General features: G+C 39.1%; 1 protein-coding gene across 2 annotated transcripts in view; it reads right to left on the bottom strand.

Annotated features, from left to right (window-relative positions):
- The window catches only part of LOC124798708 (CDK5 and ABL1 enzyme substrate 2), a 182,648-nt gene that overhangs the window by 81,955 nt on the left and 79,808 nt on the right, over nt 1-20,885 (bottom strand). For both annotated transcript variants that reach the window (XM_047262221.1, XM_047262223.1), the window contains exon 4: nt 11,351-11,471. In XM_047262221.1, the coding sequence (XP_047118177.1) occupies nt 11,351-11,471 (121 nt within the window). The remainder of the gene's footprint in view (nt 1-11,350; nt 11,472-20,885) is intronic.

Genomic DNA, 20,885 nt, shown 5'->3' with positions numbered 1-20,885 from the left:
TAAGCATATGCTACGCATGACAAGCTTTTATAAATAAAAAAAAGTGGTGCCAACTTTCCAAGCGATCTCTAAGGACTTTTAAGTAAAAAAATCTGTCACACATTCTGCACCTGTTACTAAAACACGTTCTTTTTTAGATGATTCTCTTGACATACGCAAAGCCCTGTTCTGTTAAATTGGTGTTGTTGCTCCTAGGTGGTATACCTGTGCCATGGAAGTATTCTTATGGTAATTTTGATGTTATCATTATGCACTCAAGCTTCCTTCTTAAAATTGAATATGCGCATATAGTAAAACAAAGTCCTTCTTCACACTCATTCTTACTGTGATATGTTACATGGACACAGGTTAACAGCTTTTTAGATAAATTCTGGCACTGTCAACATTAAGTCTACTCCTCCAGACCAGACCTACAGGGACAGTCAACTTGCTCAGTTTCTGGGGAGAGAAAATTTGCATTCGGTAATTGTTGGATCTCTTAGTCTGAATTGATCTGGAATTTTCCATAGATTTTTTCAAACACGGGCCCTTCTTCTTCTTCTTCTTCTTCTTCTTGTCACTGTCTTCAATATGGAGACTGGTTTGATGCAGCTCTCCATGTTACTCTATCCCGAGCAAGCCTCTTCACCTTTGATAACCATGGTGACCTGCATTCTTTTGTATTCCCTCATGGTCTCCCTCTGCGATTTTCAACACCCCCCGCACACTTACACACACTTCCCTCCAATACCAAAGTGATGGTCCTTTGGTGTCTCCTGTCAATCAATACCTTCTTTTAGTCAAGCTGGCCACAAATTTCTTTTCTCTTCATTTCTATTGAGTATCTTCTCATTAGTTACTTGAGCTACCCACCTAATCTTCAGTATTCTTCTGTAGCACCATATTTCAAAAGCCTCTATCCTCTTCTTGTCTGAACTGTTTATCATCAATGTTCCACTTGCACACACGACTAATAACATCTTCAGAAAAGATTTCCTGACACTTAAGTCTACATTCAATATTAACAACTCTCTCTTCTTCAGAAACATTTTTCTTGCCATTGCCAGTTTATATCTTATAACCTCTGAACTTTAACCAAACAGCAAAACTCATCTACTACTTTTAGTGTCTCATTTCCTAATCTATTTCCTTGCCCGATTTAATTTGCCTACATTTCTTTACCCTTGTTCTCCTCCTGTTGATGTTCATCTTATATCCTTCTTTCAAGACACTTTCCATTCATTCAACTGCTTCCCTTTCATGGTAGACACAAATGTCTTCTGGTTTTTGTACAAGTTGTAAATAGCCTTTTGCTCCCTGTATTTTACACCTGCTACCTTCAGAATTTCAAAGAGTATTCCAGTCAACAGTGTCAAAAGCTTTCTGTTTAAGTCCACAGATGCTGTAAACATGGTTTGCCTTCCTGTAACCGATCTTCTATGAGTATGAGAAGTTCTAGGGTCAATGTAGCCCTGCATGTTCCTACAACATTTCTCTGGAATCCAAACTTATCTTCCCCAAGGTTGGCTTTTGCCATATTTTCCATTCTCCTGTAAAGAATTTCTGTTAGTATTTTGCAACCACGACTCATTAAACTGATAGTTCTTCAGAATTGGAATTTCTTCCCGCAGTCGGAGTATTTCACCTGTCTCATACATCTTTTATGCCAGAGTTTTGTCATGGCTGGCTTTCCAAAGGCTATCAGTATTTCTGACAGAATGTTATCTACTCCAGTGGCCAGGTTTCCACTTAGGTCTTGAAGTGTTCTGTCATATTCTTCTTGCAGTATCATATCTCCCACCTCACCTTCATCAATGTCCTCTTCCCTTTCTATAACACTGCCTTCAAGTTCATCTTCCTTGTATAGTCCCTCTATATACTCCCTCGATCTATCACCTTTAGGACCGGTTTTTGATTTGAGCTCTTGATATTCACAAAGCTCTTTCTCTTTTTTCCAAAAGTCTCTCTAATTTTCCTGTAGGCAGAATCTATCTTTTCCCTAGAAATACTCTTCTAAATCCTTACATTTGTCCTCTGCCCATTCCTGCTTAGCCATTTTGCACTTCCTCTCAATCTCATTTTTTAGACATTTGTATTCCCTTTTACCTGCTTCATTTGCAGCATTTTATGTTTTCTCCTTTCATCAATTAAATTCAATATATCATGTGTCATCTAAGGATTTCTACTAGGCCCTGTCTTTTTACCTTTTTGAAACTGTGCTGCTTCACTGTATGATCTCTTAAAACTACATATTCATCTACTTCTCTATACCTTTCCCTTGTTCTAGTCGACTATTGCCTAATGCACCCTCACAAGATCTCAATTACCTGCCATTCTTTGAAGTTATCCAAGACCCATCTCCTTAATTTCTTACCTTTATGCAATTTATTAAGTTTTAATCTACAGTTTATGACCAGTACATTGCAGTCAGAATCCACATCTGCCACTGGAAGTGTCTTAAAATTTAAAATATGGTTCTGAAATCTCTCTCTTAACATTATATAATCAATCAGAAACCTTCGTGTCCCCAGGTCTCTTACATATATATAACTTTCTTTCATGACTCTTAAACCAAGTGTCAATGATGATTAAATTCTGCCCAGTGCAAAATTCTAACTAACAGCTTCCTCTTTCACTGCCTTCCCCCAGTCCTTATCCACTTAAGACTTATTATTACATGTTTCATAACATTTGAATCCAAATGTAGTTTGCTGAAATCTCTGATGGTATGGTCAAACCAAAGGATAAAAGTTTTAGTTTTAGTCAACTATAACATTATAATGGAACTGATCAGTGACACTTATCTCTAGTACACAATTTGAGAAATTCAAGGAAGTCCCCATTTTCGTGTATGTTTAAACAAATGGTAAAGTATCATTTGTTCATGTTGTTGTTGTTGTTGTGGTCTTCAGTCCTGAGACTGGTTTGATGCAGCTCTCCATGCTCCTCTATCCTGTGCAAGCCTCTTCATCTCCCAGTACCTACTGCAGCCTACATCCTTCTGAATCTGCTTAGTGTATTCATCTCTTGGTCTCCCTCTACGATTTTTACCCTCCATGCTGCCCTCCAGTACGAAACTGGTGATTCCTTGATGCCTCAGAAAATGTCCTACCAACCGATCCCTTCTTCTAGCCAAGTTTGTGCCACAAACTCCTCTTCTCTCCAATTCTATTCAATACCTCCTCATTAGTTATGTGATCTACCCATCTAATCTTCAGCATTCTTCTGTAGCACCACATTTCGAAAGCTTCTATTCTCTTCTTGTCCAAACTATTTATCGTCCATGTTTCACTTCCATACATGGCTACACTCCATACAAATACTTTCAGAAACGACTTCATGACACTTAAATCAATACTGGATGCTAACAAATTTCTCTTCTTCAGAAACGCTTTCCTTGCCATTGCCAGTCTACATTTTATATCTTCTCTACTTCGACCATCATCAGTTATTTTGCTCCCCAAATAGCAAAACTCCTTTACTATTTTAATTGTCTCATTTCCTAATCTAATTCCCGCAGCATCACCCGACTTAATTCAACTACATTCCATTATCCTCGTTTTGCTTTTGTTGATGTTCATCTTATACCCTCCTTTCATGACACTGTCCATTCCGTTCAACTGCTCTTCCAAGTCCTTTGCTGTCTCTGACAGAATTACAACGTCATCGGCGAACCTCAAGGTTTTTATTTCTTCTCCATGGATTTTAATACCTACTCCAAACTTTTCTTTCGTTTCCTTTACTGCTTGCTCAAAATACAGATTGAATAGCAATGGGGAGAGGCTACAACCCTGCCTCACTCCCTTCCCAACACTGCTTCCCTTTCATGGCCCCTCCACTCTAATAACCGCCATCTGGTTTCTGCACATATTGTAAATAGCCTTACGCTCCCTGTATTTGACTCCTGTCACCTTCAGAATTGAAAGAGAGTATTCTAGTCAATATTGTCAAAAGCTTTCTCGAAGTCTACAAATCCTAGAAATGTAGGTTTGCCTTTCCTTAATCTTTCTTCTAAGATAAGTCGTAGGGTCAGTATTGCCTCACGTGTTCCAACATTTCTACGGAATCCAAACTGATCTTCCCCGAGGTCAGCTTCTACCAGTTTTTCCATTTGTCTGTAAAGAATTCGCGTTCGTATTTTGCAGCCATGGCTTATTAAACTGATAGTTTGGTAATTTTCAGATCTTCTTCCTCTTCTTCTTCTTCTTGCGTTACGGCCTCTGTAGGACCACGGGTAGCCCCTTCATGGACTGCATTTTCCTCCTCTTCTCCCAGAAACTCTTCATTCTTTCTCTTCTCCTCTCCCGCTCTTCTTCCGAGATCTTCAGTTTCCGTTTCTCCTTGCGGCTCCACTGGTGACATTTTAATCTTTTCCTGTATTCTTCTCTGTCACTGATGTCCGGCATATTTGTCGGTGTATATTTGTTCCTCCAATTTTCCTTTCCGTCGACCTTGATCCCCAATTCCAACCAGTCCTTCCGAAGTTCAACAATTTTCACATCTGTCAACACCTGCTTTTTTGGGATTGGAATTACTATATTCTTCTTGAAGTCTGAGGGTATTTCACCTGTCTCATACATCTTGCTCACCAGATGGAAGAGTTTTGTCAAGACTGGCTCTACCAAGGCTGTCAGTAGTTCTAATGGAATGTTGTCTACTCCTGGGGCCTTGTTTCGACTTAGGTCTTTCAGTGCTCTGTCAAACCCTTCACGCAGTATCATATCTCCCATTTCATCTTCATCTACCTCCTCTTCGATTTCCATAATATATTCCTCAAGAACATCGCCGCTGTATAGACCCTCTATATACTCCTTCCACCTTTCTGCTTTCCCTTCTTTGCTTACAACTGGGTTTCCACCTGAGCTCACTATATTCATGCAAGTGGTTCTCTTTTCTCCAAAGGTCTCTTTAATTTTCCTGTAGGCAGTATCTATCTTACCCCTCATGAGATAAGCCTCTACATCCTTACATTTGTCCTCTAGCCATCCCTGCTTAGCCATTTTGCACTTTCTGTCGATCTCATTTTCGAGACGTTTGTATTCCTTTTTGCCTGTTTCACTTGCTGCATTTTTGTATTTTCTCCTTTCATCAATTAAATTCAGTATCTCTTCTGTTACCCAAGGATTTCAACTAGCCCTCGTCTTTTTACCTACTTGATCCTCTGCTGCATTCACTACTTCATCCCTCAGATCTACCCATTCTTCTTCTACTGTACTTCTTTCCCCCATTCCTGTCAATTGTTCCATTATGCTCTCCCTGAAACTCTGTACAACCTCTGATTCTTTCAGTTCCATCTCCTTAAATTCCCACCTTTTTGCAGTTTCTTCAGTTTTAATCTACAGTTCATAACCAATAGATTGTGGTCAGAGTCCACATCTGCCCCTGGGAATGTCTTACAATTTAAAATCTGGTTCCTAAATCTCTGTCTTACCATTATATAATCCATCTGATACCTTTTAGTATCTCCATGGTTCTTCCATGTATACAACCTCCTTTCATGATTCTTGAACCAAGTGTTAGCTATGATTAAGTTATGCTCTGTGCAAAATTCTACCAGGTGGCTTCCTCTTTCATTTCTTAGCCCCAATCCATATTCACCTACTACGTTTCCTTCTCTTCCTTTTCCTACTGTCGAATTTCAGTCACCCATGACTATTAAATTTTCATCTCCATTCACTACCTGAATACTTTCTTTTATCTCATCATACATTTCATCAATTTCTTCGTCATCTGCAGAGCTGGTTCGCATATAAACTTGTACTACTGTAGTAGGCGTGGGCTTCATGTCTATCTTGGCCACAATAATGCGTTCACTATGCTGTTTGTAGTAGCTTACCCGCATTCCTATTTTTTTATTCATTATTAAACCTACTCCTGCATTACCCCTATTTGATTTTGTATTTATAACCCTGTATTCACCTGACCAGAAGTCTTGTTCCTGCTGCCACCGAACTTCACTAATTCCCACTATATCTAACTTTAACCTATCCATTTCCCTTTTTAAATTTTCTAACCTACCTGTCCGATTAAGGGATCTGACATTCCACGCTCCGATCCGTAGAACGCCAGTTTTCTTTCTCCTGATAACAATGTCCTCTTGAGTAGTCCCCGCCCAGAGATCCGAATGGGGGACTATTTTACCTCCGGAATATTTTACCCAAGAGGACGCCATCATCATTTAATCAAACAGTAAAGCTGCATGCCCTTGGGAAAAATTACGGCTGTAGTTTCCCCTTGCTTTCAGCCGTTCGCAGTACCAAAACAGAAAGGCCGTTTTGGTTAGTGTTACAGGGCCAGATCAGTCAATCATCCAGACTGTTGCCCCTGCAACTACTGAAAAGGCTGCTGCCCCTCTTCAGGAACCACATGTTTGTCTGGCCTCTCAACAGATACCCCTCCATTGTGGTTGCACCTACGGTACGGCTAGCTGTATCGTTGAGGCACGCAAGCCTCCCCACCAACGGCATGGTCCATGGTTCACAGAGGAGGCATTTGTTCATATTAAAATTTAAAGCCATGTAATGAAAATTCATCTTGGACTGAGGATGTATTGTTATTTTAATTTGCTCTAATATCTGTTTAACCATGTACTGTGTCAATGCTGGCTGACGTCTTCCCAATGAAAAGATGGGGCAGCGACGACGACAGTATAAAAACTACCAGGTCAAGCCAAACTCAATGAGAAACAGAAGTATTTTACATCTGAGGAACAGGAATGCAAAGAGATGCTCAAAATCTTTTCTGGGATGGAACAACACTAGAATCTAATGTAGCTCAAAAATAAAGAACAACAAGATGAAAGTGGCTGTCAACAATAATATCGTGCACAAACTGATGGGAACAACTTGGGGAGAACAACCAAAAACTATGAGAACTTCTGCACTTTTTTTCTGTCACTCTATAGCTATGTTTGTATCCCCTGTATGGTACAGATCCCATCATATAAAAGCATTGAATGTACGAGAGTCATTCAATAATTAGAGAGAGAAATTGGTCTGGAAAAAAAAGCATTTATTTTTACCAAACAATACTTTTTCTACTTTTCAACATAATCCTCTTTAACATTTATGCACTTGTTTCAATGAGCTACAAGCTTTTTTTATTCCAGCTGCAAAGAACTCTTTATCTTGATGTTGGAATCAATTTCTGACAAACTTTTTCAAGTCCTTGTTGTTCTGGAACCTCTTCTCACGTTATGCCTCCTTCAATGCAGCAAACAAATGGAAATCACTAGGTGCTAAATCAGGACTGTGAGGGGGATGAAGTGGTAGTTCCCAGCCCACTTTGTTGATGGTTTCATGGATTAGTTGAGCAATGTGAGGAGTGTGTTGTCTTCCTGTAGAGTTACACCTCCCTCTGAAATTCACGATGTCCATCTCTCATGGCTGACTTCACCTTGTTTAAAAGCAAATCCAAGTAGTATTCGCTGTTCACTATATGCTGTTCTTCGAGATAATTACAAAAAACTGGAACTTCAGCATCCCAAAACACCGCCAACATGACTTTTCCTGCTGATGCTTGGGTTTTAAATTTTTTCTTGACAGGTGAGCTGGCGTGCTTCCACTCCATGCTTTGTCTTTTTGATTCTGGCTCATAACAGTGATCCAAGTTTCATCACAAGTTAAAATTTGTTGAGGAAGTGCTCACTTTCTCTTTCACATTTTTGCGGTACTTCAGCTTGTTACAGATAATGTTGTGAACTGTACCAATACTAATTTGAATCTTATCAACTATCATTTCCACAGTCACACGGTAGTCGGCATGAATAATGTCATCAATTCGACTTTCAAGTGAGGGAGTTGAAACTGCAACTGGTTGGCCAGAATGGTGTTCGTCAGTCACTGAGTCGCGACAATTTTTTAACTGCTCTATCCACTTGTAAAAATTTGCACGATTCATACCAACTTCACCACACACTTTAGACATTCTAGAGTACATATTCACTGGTTTCTTGCCTTCATCAATTAAAAAACAAATAACAGAACATTGTTCAATTAATGTGGGTGTTTCAAGCAGACTTGCCATCTTGAAATGTATTTTTGAGGTTATAAATAAAAAGATGTTGATACATCAGCTGATCAAAGCTCATCCCAATGATGTGAAATTAAATCCATAAAAGTACCAAATTTGCCCTGCTAACAGTTTTTTCCCCAGAACAATTTGTCTCTTTAATTACTTAATCACCCTCATAGTTATCAAAGCCAATTGCTGCATTGTTACAGTCTGTCTCCTGTCTTGCTGCACTTCTTCCTCCTCGACATTTGATGAGAAATAACAAAGGAAGGAAGGAAGATTATGACTTAGTGTCCCATTGGTGATGAGAGAAGTAATACAAGAAAAGAAAAGATCAAATTAATAACATCAGACTATTTGTTTACCAGAAAGCACATTCTCAACTAAAGTTGAGAAAGAGTTTCCTTAAAACAACTCAGTCATTCACCACAACAATCTAGACTACAAACACAGTGTGAAAAAGAAATGACACCTGGACAACAGCAGGAACACACAGTATTTAAGAGTGGACCACCTGGAAGTCACTCAACTGAATCCATGCTGGTGTTAAACGGATAAAACTAATATCCAAAGACGAGGTTCCAATGTGGAGTTGTCATTCTTGAATGTGAGGCTAAGCACCCTCAGCTTTTTTCTGGCAGTATTTCCTATGGCCATTATTAGATTTCTGAGAATGCCATCCATGAAGTTGCGTTTATGTTGTGTGTTACCAAGAAGAAACATCAGAATTTTGAGCAATGTTATGCCACCAAGTTTTATACTATGCTTGGAGAATCCGAGATGTCCTTGAAAGGCTCAGGGGAAGGGTGAATCAAGTGAGACTTGAAACTGCAGACAAGTGGATGCTCCAATGATGACAACACTCCATGTGACATGACCATTCCAATAACTGAAATTTTGACCTCAAAAGGCAATCCTGTTGTTCCACACTGCCCCTATTCACCTGATCTGAGTCCTTGTGACCTTTTTTTCCCAAAATTGAAATATGTTCTAAAAGATCGTCATTTTGGAACTCTGGAGAACATTCAAATGAATGTGACTGATGTATTAAAAACCCAACCAGTTGAAGGCATTCAGAACTGCTACCACGACTGGGAATGACTCAGCTGGTTTATAACTGCTGAAGGGAACTACTTTGAAGTTGACAATACTGTTGTTTGAAGAAAATAAAAACTTTGGTAGATATACAGTCTCATTACTTTTCTCTCACACCTCGTATTTAGATTCTAGTTAAGATGTGTATGTTTGTGTTTCATACAGGAGCACACAACAAAAAAATAAAGCTTCTAGTGAAAATTCAGTACAAAGAGCGTAATGAAAGCTGAAACCGAGTTCGAGTCTCAGTCGGGCACACAGTTTTAATCTGCCAGGAAGTTTCATATCAGCACACACTCCGCTGCAGAGTGAAAATATCATTCTAGCAATGAAAGCTGTTGCTATCAGATGTGGTGCCTCACGTCAATGCACAAGCTTAAATGAAAGTGGCAACAGCAGCTTTTCAGGAGAAGTTTGAGTGTGAAAACATAGATCAACTTCCACACAGCTTGACCTCATGTCCACTGACTTCCAAATGTTCCCATGTTTAAAGTGGGAGCTGTCACACTATTGCCACTGCATAGGCAATGACAACATTGGCTGCACTGTTTCCACTTTAATATAGGAACATCAAGTTGTACGAGGAGGTGGGTGGGGGGGGAGGGGGGGGGGGAACTGTATTAAGAGGTATTGTGTTTCAATGTTCATGCGAACAGTCAAAAGCAGAAGAGCTTCTACTGTAAATGTATTTTCATTTCCTGGAATGGGAGGTTCATATTTATCTTCCAAACTATTTGTAAATGATAGAAGGATAGAGGTTATGTGTAACAGCCTACAGGAGCACACTACACATGAAAGCTAGTGAAGAAAATTACACTTTGGGGGGTTTTGCTATTTAAGAGGCAAAAATTTCCAATTCGACCAAAGCAGTTCGTAGGGAACACTGCTCTGGAAAAAAGAAAATGTTTTTAAGTACTCTTTTTGATGTCCAAATTACTTATACTTTACAAGTACATAATTAGAGAAAGGCACAAATTTCATGGTAAAATTTCTAAAGACTTTGGCACCGAAAGAAGTGTAGGGCAATTACTTATTTGAGATGACAGCAGATGAAATTTTTCCTGTAGATTGATGATGACACTGTCAGCATGAAAAAATGAAGACTGAGGAAACACAGGACCACATCAAATCAGTTTATTGAGGTAAGCATCCTCCTCAAAGATTATCTTAATGGGGTGATGGATACAGCATTCTGGCAAATGTAGCAAATATTAATATATATGAAATATTTAGTAGTGGCTCTGCATTGATAGTCCTAACTCAAGTAGTTCCTGAGTCACAACTAGACTTTCAAAGGAAATGATAGAATCATCAAGGTTTGAGTTGTATGTCTATGCCTAGGATGACACCTACTGATAGTAGGGGAGGGGATTAACTTATGTCTTCTCTGTTCTCTCAAGAGGGATGTTATCTTTTACTCTCAGTATCATTTTATACAGTTTGGTCTTCCGTCTGCACCAGAATGCTATATAATGTTTTTGTTCTTAAATACCTTTCAGCTTTCTTGTACATTTAATTTTAAAGTTTCTTTAGCTTCTACAAAATAAGCTAATAACATGCCAAGTTAACCTGCCAACCTGAAACCTGGGGCAGTCCTCACCTTCTTCCCTGTCGCAATCATGTCAAGTTGACACTTTCGAATATCTTTCTGTAATATGTAATGGTATGAAACGAAAGACATGGGATGGACTTCAATGAAAGAGGAAGGTAAGCATTTCTGACAACTGTCAGCAGCTGCATGTGGAATAAAGATGTTCCACAGAAGACCAAAAGAATAAGGTAGCAATCATATTCTGTTCCTATCCTGACCTATTCTTAAGAAACATGAACAATAAAGAAAGAGATTTAAGCAAGATACGTGCACATGAAATGAAATTTCACAGAAACAGAGTGGAAGTTACAAGGATGGACAGAATAAGCAATGAAGAGATCAGGGAGATGACAAAGGCAATGCCTTTACAGGAAAGGATAGAATCATCAAGATTTCAGTTGTATGGGCTTGTAAAGAGAACGACAAGTGATAGAATACTGTCAAAGATGGAAAAACTGAAGCTCCTAGGCACATACCAAGAGGGAGATGAAGGGCTATTCGACTGAAAATTTCAGCTAAAAATACAGCAAAAAATTCCTCACATTTTCAATCACTAACCACTGCACAGTTTCTAAAAGAATATTATCTAAATTAATGGTGAAAGGTACAACCATTCCAATTTTAAACAGTAACTTGTGCATGTAGTACTGTTGGATAGAAATCTTAACCTACTTGCCCATCTTGACCTTTTTCCAGGCCTAGAAGATCAAATGGATCTCTGCCATCATTGATTGATGATAATGGCCTTGTGCCTGATGCATGACGTCTCCGTCCTCCTTCTCTTCTTTCATTTCTGGAACAAGATTTCAAAAAGTCACATACTGAGTACACAATTCAAAAATATGTGTAAGTATAGTATGGTACTCCAATTAAAACAGATGACTTTTGAAAATGAACAATTTGGTCAAAAGCCGCAACACTTCACTATCAAAACATGTTACACAGCTCAGATGTTAAAGTCAATGGGAGGAGATTTAGGAAAGGCTATCAGGAAGTGATAAGGTGGAAGATGGACCAGTCACAGATGACACAAAACTGCTTGATCCAAAGTGCTTTTGGCTAAATGTTGTACAGCAGATTGGGTGTTGACTAAATGCTCACACTCAGGGGAAAAAGAAATGAGGTTCCTTTGCTAGCCCATGGTCTAACCTGATTTTGGGGTTAGGTTTTCCGAAGAAGGTTGATGAAAGTGTTGAGAGTCTGGAGAGGGTGTTTTCCAGGATGAAGGATTGTTGTGGGAGGCAGAGTATGTAAGCAAGGTAGTGTGTCTAGAGTCTGTAAGGGGTTGGGGGGAGGGGGGGGGGGAATAGATGTAAATGATAGGTTCCCTGTAGGGTAAACGTACTCCCAGATGAGACAGCTCTCAGATGCTGTTTGAATTGTCATTTTTAGATGTCAGACAACAACCTCAAACCTCAGTAACATGATGCAGGAAATTACTGTTACAGAGCAAAGAGATTTTGTGAAATGAGCACAAACAGTTAATTGTAGTCTATGCACTGTTGTGCTGTAGAGTAATTTTATTGCATGTTTAAATTTTGTAAAACGTTCTACCAGATGAGCTAAGAACAGAGGCAGTTAACACTGGGCCAGGGTGTCAATCAGACTGTCAATGGGGCATACCGCCAATGTAACAGGTGTAAGGGCACGAGACAAGCATTGCCACACAACCTCAGAGCATGGTAGACAGAAACACAAACAAATGGTTCAAATGACCCTGAGCACTATGGGACTTAACATCTGATGTCATCAGTCCCCTAGAACTTAAAACTACTTAAACCTAACTAACCTAAGGACATCACACACATCCATGCCTGAGGCAGGATTTGAACGCCCGACCGCAGTAGTCGCGTGGTTCCAGACTGAAGTGCCTAGAACCGCTCGGCCACACTGGCTGGCGAACACAAACACTATTGCTTTACATAACAAGGCACTTTGAAGTAAGGCTATGTAACTTCGTAGTCCAAGTGCCACTGTAAAATCAAACATAGGCACAACTGATGTCAGTGACCTAGAATAGTTAATGAATTACAACACTGAGCCAAGGAGTGCTGACGGCACTCCATACTTAGCAATCATATACAGCAGCTCGCTAGTTGAAAGATCCACCCTTAAAGACTGGAAAGTTGCACAGGTCACACCATCAGTCACAAAAGGAAATAGGAGTAATCCGATCAGTTACAGACTCGTGTCAATTTGCAATAGGATTTTGGAACATATACTGTGTTCTCCAAAGTCAATTTGCAGTAGGATTTTGGAACATATACTGTACTCAGACATTATGAATTACCTTGAAGTAAACAATTTATTGACAAACAGCCAACACAAATTCAGAAAATATTGTTCTTGTGAAACACAGCTAGCTCTTTATTCTCATGAAGTATCAAGTACTATCGACAGGGGACGTCAAATTGATTCCATATTTTTAGAATTCCAGATGGCTTTTGACACCGTTCCTCAGAAGCAACTTCAAATCAAATTGCATGCCTATGGAGTATCATCTCATTTGTGTTACTAGATCCATAATTTCCTGTCAAAAAGGTAATAGTTCATAATAACTGACAAAGTAATCAAGTTAAACAGAAGTAATATCTGTCATTTTCCAAATGTGTGTTACAGGCCCTCTGCTGTTCCTGATTCACATAAAGGATTTAGGAGACAACTTGAGCATACCTCTTACCGTCTTGTTAAGTCATCAGATGATCAAAACCAACTGCAAAATGATTTAGACAAGATATGTGTATAGTGTGAAAAGTGGCAAGTCACTCTCAATAATGAAAAGTGTGAAGTTATTAACATGAGTACTAAAAGGAATCCGTTATATTTCAGTTACACTATTAATCATACCAATCTAAAGGCTGTGAATTCAAATGAATATCTAAGGATTACAATTACAAATAATTTAAATTGTAATGATTACACAGATAACATTGTGAGGAAAGTGAACCAAAGACAGCATTTTATTGGCAGAACACTTGGAAAATACAACAAGTCTACTAAAGAGACTGCCTAAATTACACTTTCCTCCTCATCTGGAGTACTGCTGCATGGTTTGGGATCCACATCAGATAGGACTGATTTGGGACATTGACAAAGTTCAAAGAAAGGCAGCTCGTCTTGTATTATTGTGAAATGGGAGAGAGAGTGCCATGGATATGATATGTGAATTTGGATGGCAATATCATTAAAACAAGGTGTTTTTCGTTTACCTCCTCATGAAATTTCAATCACCAACTTTCTCCTTCAAATACAAAAATATTTTGCTGGCATATAAAAACAAGGGAGAAATGATCATTGTAATAAAATAAGAGAAACCAGAACTCACACAGAGTTTTAAGTGCTCGTTTTTCCTGTGCGCTGTTTAAGAGTGGAATGGTACAGAACCAGCTTGAAGGTGGTTAAGTGAACTCTCTGTCAAGAACATAATTGTGAACTGTAGAGTAAACATGTAGATGTATGTGTAGATAAACGAGTACAAAAGTGCTCACACACCCAGAGCAACTGCTTCATAGATAGGGGCTCGACCATTTATGCTTCCATTCTGAGCATGTCGCTAGAATCAGAGAGAATGACAGTCTTTTGAGTTTCAGAGAAATCATAACGAGCTTATCAATCATGGGCAACCTGCTACTTGCTTGCTCACTTCAACATCAAGATGCAGCCACCTTGAGGCTCACCACAGCAGTGCCCTGTGTTACAGCCTACTGTGTTATCATGGATGGGAGGACTTGTGTGTGGCTAGCCCTCCAACATTACAGGTCATTGGGAATGATTTGCAAGCTGCCATCTCCACACCAAACAGGCAATGAATGTCTGCGAAGCCTCTTGGTCGAATCATGAGCATGTGCTACTGTCTTGGTCAATCCACAGTGGCTGACAAGGGCATAGACTTCATGGCAACTGGCATCCTACACAACAGTCGGCAGTCTCCACTGGAGTGTGTGACAAGAAGCTGACTACAAGAGTGCTGAGGTGAAGCTGCACTTGGTTGAGGAACATCTGGGCAGGTGACACTTTTCTCGTACCTTTTCAACCACCACCACAGCATGTGGCCATAGCACTGACCTGCAGAAGCAGTGTCACAACTTGCTGACAAACTATCAGTACTTCTTCACAGCATGTGCGTTTCAGCTCGGCTGCCAATGCCACTCTGAAGACACTTATAACTCTGTGCATTTTGCACAATAAACAAATGTCATTGCAGATACCACTGCTTCACTGGTGCCTCTGTGCATGAACTGAACCATTCATCCACACTCCATGCTCTATCTTCTGTTTACAATGCAACCGTAGCTCCCTGGATCACAACAGCACTAACAATATATTAAAAGTTAAAGAAATCCACCAGCGGGGATACCAAGTGCCAACAAGTTTCCAGGAATATTACATGGGACTTGATTCTTAACAGGAGTAAGGCAATTTTCTTTATTGGCAGAGTGTTGGACTAGCAGGACATTAGGTGCAGTGGAAGAAGAGCTGAAAAATAAGCTATAATAATAATAATAATAATAATAATAATAATAACAATATAATGAAAAGGGTAGACTGCTACTCAGCATAAAGACGACCTGTTCAGTGACAGACAGGCACAAAGAAAAGACTGTTACACATTTTATACCTTTTGGTCAACGCCTTCTTCAGCAAAGAAAACACACACAGATTCACACAAACAAGCACACCTCATGCACACATGACCATAAACACCAGCAGCTCTGACTGGAGGAACACTTTGGCTGAAAGCTATAATGTGTTAACCGTCTTTTCATGGTGCCCGTCTGCAACTCAACATGTCATCTTTACGGTGAGTGTCAATCTATCCTTTTCCTAATATTGTTGATATTCCCAACTGGAGTTTCCACTGTTTAATAATAAATTATAATAATAATAATAATAATAATAATAATAATAATAATAATAATAATAACTTAAAGCAGTGTTTGTGGTAGTAATAGAAAACAAATTTTAATGGTTACATGACAGAAAAAGTGGCAATGTACAAGTTTCAAAGAAGGAACTCAAGATCATGTTCAAAAATACATTCTCATGAAGCTGCAAGTGTGAGCACAGTTCTGCAATGCCAACAGTAATTTTAACCAAACTTTGTGCACATATATGATACTCCCGGAAGAAAATACTATCACAGAGTAGAGAAGGAAGTGATGACAAGGAAAAACAAGCATCCAGGTATCACTGGAACAATGTCAGAGAAACTTAGTACATAGAAGACACATCATACGGTGAAAAAAATACTGTAAAGGTAGGAAGCCTCTAGCATGCCAATGAGTAGGCAGTGGGTGGGAATGGAGTCACATGTAAAAATAGTCAGACTAGCTGTCATAGGATAAAGTAAATCATCCCTTCATTTGGTTTCCATTACCGTAAAGTTAGAGGTTCTCTTATTTATTTATTTATTTTAGCTGTGGAAAACTAAAGTGTATTCCAGCCAAATATTTGAAAATGGCTTTACGGCTTTAAATATAACATGGTGCAAGAACTTCACTTCCTCTGATATCACTCCTAACATTACTATTCTTCCCCCCCCCCCCTTTTTTATCTAATCCACACACAGTATTTAACTGAAAACTCTAAATTCTGTTGTGAGAGGTATTTTCTCATCTTTATTATTTAAAGTTTACTGTAGACTTGACTGACTGTATGATGTAAGCTATAGATTATTTTTAAGGAAATATTCAAAATTTAGGATTCAGTAAAACCACGGGCACTCAAAATTCCAACCCCACTTGTGACAGTAAGAAACCCAGCCTCCACTTAAATATAACAACATATGTGGACAGACATATATTTTACACTGAATTCATGCAGTGGACACACACTCTATAGCTGTCAGATGTGAAATCAGACAAGTGAGTGAGAAGGGGCTCAGAGTCAAGAGCAGGCACTCTGTTGCTGCCAGCCATGGAGAATGGCCAATGTCTTTAATATGTCTACATCTGCATACATACTTTGCAGGTCACTGTATGGTGCATGGTGGAGGTGGCTGTAGTGTTACATGTCAATTTGGTGAAGTGATATGTTGCATTATGTCTATAGTATTGCTGAATGATGACCACCATCCTGAAAATATTGTTTAGTTTTTATAGTAAGTTGAAGATCTATACGTTGTTTGGGAATTTTATCTCATTTGTGCATGAAATCCGATGTGGATGGACACAGCATTTCTGCAAGGCAGGATGACAATAGCTCCTTTACCTCAATTCACATTCCCACTTATTTGCACAGTTTCTTCCGTGCAGTCTCATCCCTGCTCGGAGATGTGCCACATGGCTTAGAGCAATGAGTACCATGACAATCTGTATGCTGTCATGGAAACAAAAGAATAAACTGAGCCACCATTAAGATCTGAGAGATCTGTCATTCACATCATGTCGTACAGAGTACATTTTATAACAATGAAAATAATCAATTTTTGACAATATAATGAGATTGGATAAACAAAATCTACTCACTAAGTGGCAGTAGGAGAACACACTTATGAAAGGTATTATGTGAGCAAGCTTTCGGAGCCAGTGGGTCCTTCTTCTGGTAGAAGAGTTGAAGTGAAAGGAAGAGGGTTGAAGGAAAAGGACTGGAGAGGTTTACAAATAGGGGTAGAGTTTGGAAAAGTCACCCAGAACCTCGAGTCAGGAGAGGTTTACTGGATAGGACTTAGCTGTCCGGTAAGTCTCCCCTGCCCTGAGGTTCTAGATGGCTTTTCTGAACTCCACCTCTTTCCCTAAACCTCTCTAGTCTTTTCCTTCACCCCTCTTCCTCCTACTTCAACCCTTCTACCAGAAGAAGCCACTGACTCTGAAAGCTTGCATACATAAAATCCTTTTTTTTTTATATTTGTTCTCCTGCTGCCACTTGTTGAGTACATTTTTTATCTATGCAATTACAGAGTACATGTTACAGTAGCATGCACTCTTACGAAGTGCTTCCTGCTTTTAAGCAAAAGTTAGTATATGACTGTTTTTGGAAAAAGGGTTTAGATAATTTAGTAGAGCTCTAGAATTGAGAAAATATTTCAGCTATCTGACAGAAGAAGATGCAGAAATAGAAGTCTGCAACTATGGTGAAATATACATTATTGTCCAGATCATTGAAGAAAAAAGTTGAAGGTCAGAAGTAATAACTAATGGCAGTAGCGAAATTTTATCCAAGTAAGAAAATGTTTCATTTGACAGAAAACTTCATTATGGAGACCATGACAGGACTTGAAACTGTAAGCTTATCATATTGCCAGAGTTAGTTAACCTAACCATGCAAGTAATCTCTGGATGCAGTAAACACATGGTGGAAATTATAGTTAAGGTTAACACTCATTTGACATTATACTAGTCATAATAAGTGTCTAATACTCCTCCAGAAGAATGGAAGTATTGATGATTAAAATAGTGATGTGTGTGTTTTATCAGTCTTACTTGCGGTTAGTCTATGCATACAAAGAAATACTTAAGCCTGGTTGATGATCAGAATTTGTCATGAATATAAGTTACTTTGAGAATCCATGTTAACTGAATGATTACTCTGTAGAGATGTGCATGTAATCTTGAACTAATTTATGCTATGTCACGTGTATGTTGATGATTACAGGTAAGGATTGCTTGTGAGAAATCCATGTGTAATAAATATGGAATAGTATAAGGATTTCTTGATTAGAGCTTAGTGATTACTATAGTTCAATTCTTTTATCTTGGTGGTTCGCACATGCCCGCCCAGATGCGGGAGATTGCTGCGTTGCCAGTTGCACGCGCCAAGCAAACTTACGTTTAGGGGGGAGCGCGCAGTTTATGAAGTAAAACCACCACGGCCCCATTAACCCTTTTGCTGCTACAGAGACGAGCTCCCTGCATTCCGCGTTGTGCGCGATTTTGTTATCACTGCACTGCTCGCCTGTGAAGACACTGGTGTTCCGAATGCTGAGACACCCCTTTTGCTGCTACAGAGACGAGCTCCCTGCATTCCGCGTTGTGCGCGATTTTGTTATCACTGCACTGCTCGCCTGTGAAGACACTGGTGTTCCGAATGCTGAGACACACTTATCATTCGATTTCACAAAAACTATTTGGCCCAAAAATTTGATTTTTACACATCATCTTGACTTATACCTTCCCCCCATAAATGACTTAATTTTGTTTCCATGTTCAACGCAGTTATTGTGCAGCATTAAATGTAGTAAACCACTGCACAAAATTTTGAAGAGTTTGGAGAGGTAAAAGTCCATAGCGTATACTTTCCGTATGGTTGATTTCAGTTGCCACAGGAAATTTCAAAAAATTACATTCAAACGAATAAAATTCATGAAGTAAGACACTTTGGTATTGTTTTTAAATAAAGAAAATATTAAGCACAGATCATGGTTTGAACTCGGAACCTTTCGCTTCGCAGCCAAACACTTTAACCATTACGCTAACACAGCTCATCCTTCAATATAGTGTCTGGAGGACTTTAAACTAGGACGCAAAATACCGACAAACACTGTTGGTATGACTATGAATTACTCACGTTTCGTCGAAGTACAATAGGAAATAAATAATTACCGCTGTTCTTTATTACGAAAAAGCAGTTAGTGAGAATGATACAAACACCTTTCCATGCTATCATCTGAATTAGGAGGCTTATTCCTTGTTTGGTTTAATTAATTAATAGAATATGAAGCAATTGGTATAAAGAATGCTTTTTCCAAACTTTCTATTAAAGAAAGTCTGCTACCGAGACATTGCTTTCGTTCAGTTACTTTATTTATGACTGAACGTTTCTAAAACTGAAGACACTCGTCCGTACTCTGCACTGCAGTCGAGCTCTGGCAACGTCGTTCTCTGTTCATTGGCTGACTGTGCTTTGTGATGTCAGATGCGCAGAACAAACCTAAACTCGGCCGCCGTCATAAATGATGCGCACTTTAGTTATCTGGAGTTAATCCACATAGGACAACTAGTCTATACTATGATTACTTCACTCTTAAAGAACTTAGATGGAATCATTTCTGCATTTGGAGTAGACAAATCTGGTATAGGGAATGATTGCAATTCCTTTCAATATATGTTTAGCCTTAGCATTATCAGCCATGTGTGTACATTTCATAACAATCTTTAAATCATTTGTCTAAGGGGATGGACCCTGTGGTGTGTAACATGCCACTTTGATGAAGTGGTGTGTATGTGAATGTACTCTGCAAAGGGACTGATGTAGTGTATCTCCAATTTGAAATGATGATAGCACTCTTACAACGCTTTGCTGTGACTGCTGATTGGCTGGTTTATTCCATGTCATCGGATCCTGTCCTGGAGGTATCGTATGAGCCATGGCAGAACGACTGCTGTGACAAACAGAATGACGTCATAACAGGAGTGGAAACGTTTTGGTTGTTATTCAGTTAGCTGCCACTCAGGAGAGAATGAACATCAATTACTAACAAATGACAGTTTACTGAGTACATGTATTGATACAGTTTGTCTGTCAAAGTACAAAGAGGTGTTTGATTATTATAATAAATCGGGCAATATATTGATATTAAAGAAGAAGGCCTCTACTTATTTGTTGGAAAGTTGAGATTTGTGAGAGACCTCTTAATTTCTAGTACAGAAGTAGTGCAGGTGGAGATGAAGTCTACGTTAACAAAGACACACACTGTTAGTCAGACTCTGTACTTCAAATGGTAAATGATCAGAATTATTAATTAATAGTTACTGGAAATTTACTCACAAGGATAGCACATCACATACTGTATTAAATATCTCATCTTGGTGACCAACAGCACAATAAACATTTCTGTGTTGAAAATTAAACAAGAATTTGATGAGAAGCATAAATTAACAGATTTCATCAGAAGAATTCTCATTAAACAGGATGGCTGTCCTTAGCAATAAAGGTCAACAGCCAACATTATGCCGTAGTGCAAAAGCAACTGCCAGCACTACAGCTTAAGAATCTGCAGAAGATCTGAATAGTCGACAAACAATCAATATATCTGTTGACTATGTTTATACTGAAGAAGAAATTAATTGGTCCATGAGCTGGAAGTTCTTTGTCCACAGGAGGACTTCAGTTAGGTTATCAGGTCCACAACAACTTCACAGCAGCAGTCACAGATCACATTCATGGCTCATCCATCAACAGCATCAGTGGACAGTTTGTTTTCTGGAGCATCAACAGCATCAGCTTCAGCTGTGTCCTAGCATCCAGCCCTGAAGTACATTGCATCACC

Source organism: Schistocerca piceifrons, chromosome 5, assembly GCF_021461385.2.
Source record: "Schistocerca piceifrons isolate TAMUIC-IGC-003096 chromosome 5, iqSchPice1.1, whole genome shotgun sequence".
In the NCBI taxonomy this organism is placed as follows: Eukaryota; Metazoa; Arthropoda; class Insecta; order Orthoptera; family Acrididae; genus Schistocerca; species Schistocerca piceifrons.
The sequence above is the reverse complement of the archived record's forward strand: the minus strand, read 5'-3'. Positions and strand labels throughout refer to the sequence as shown.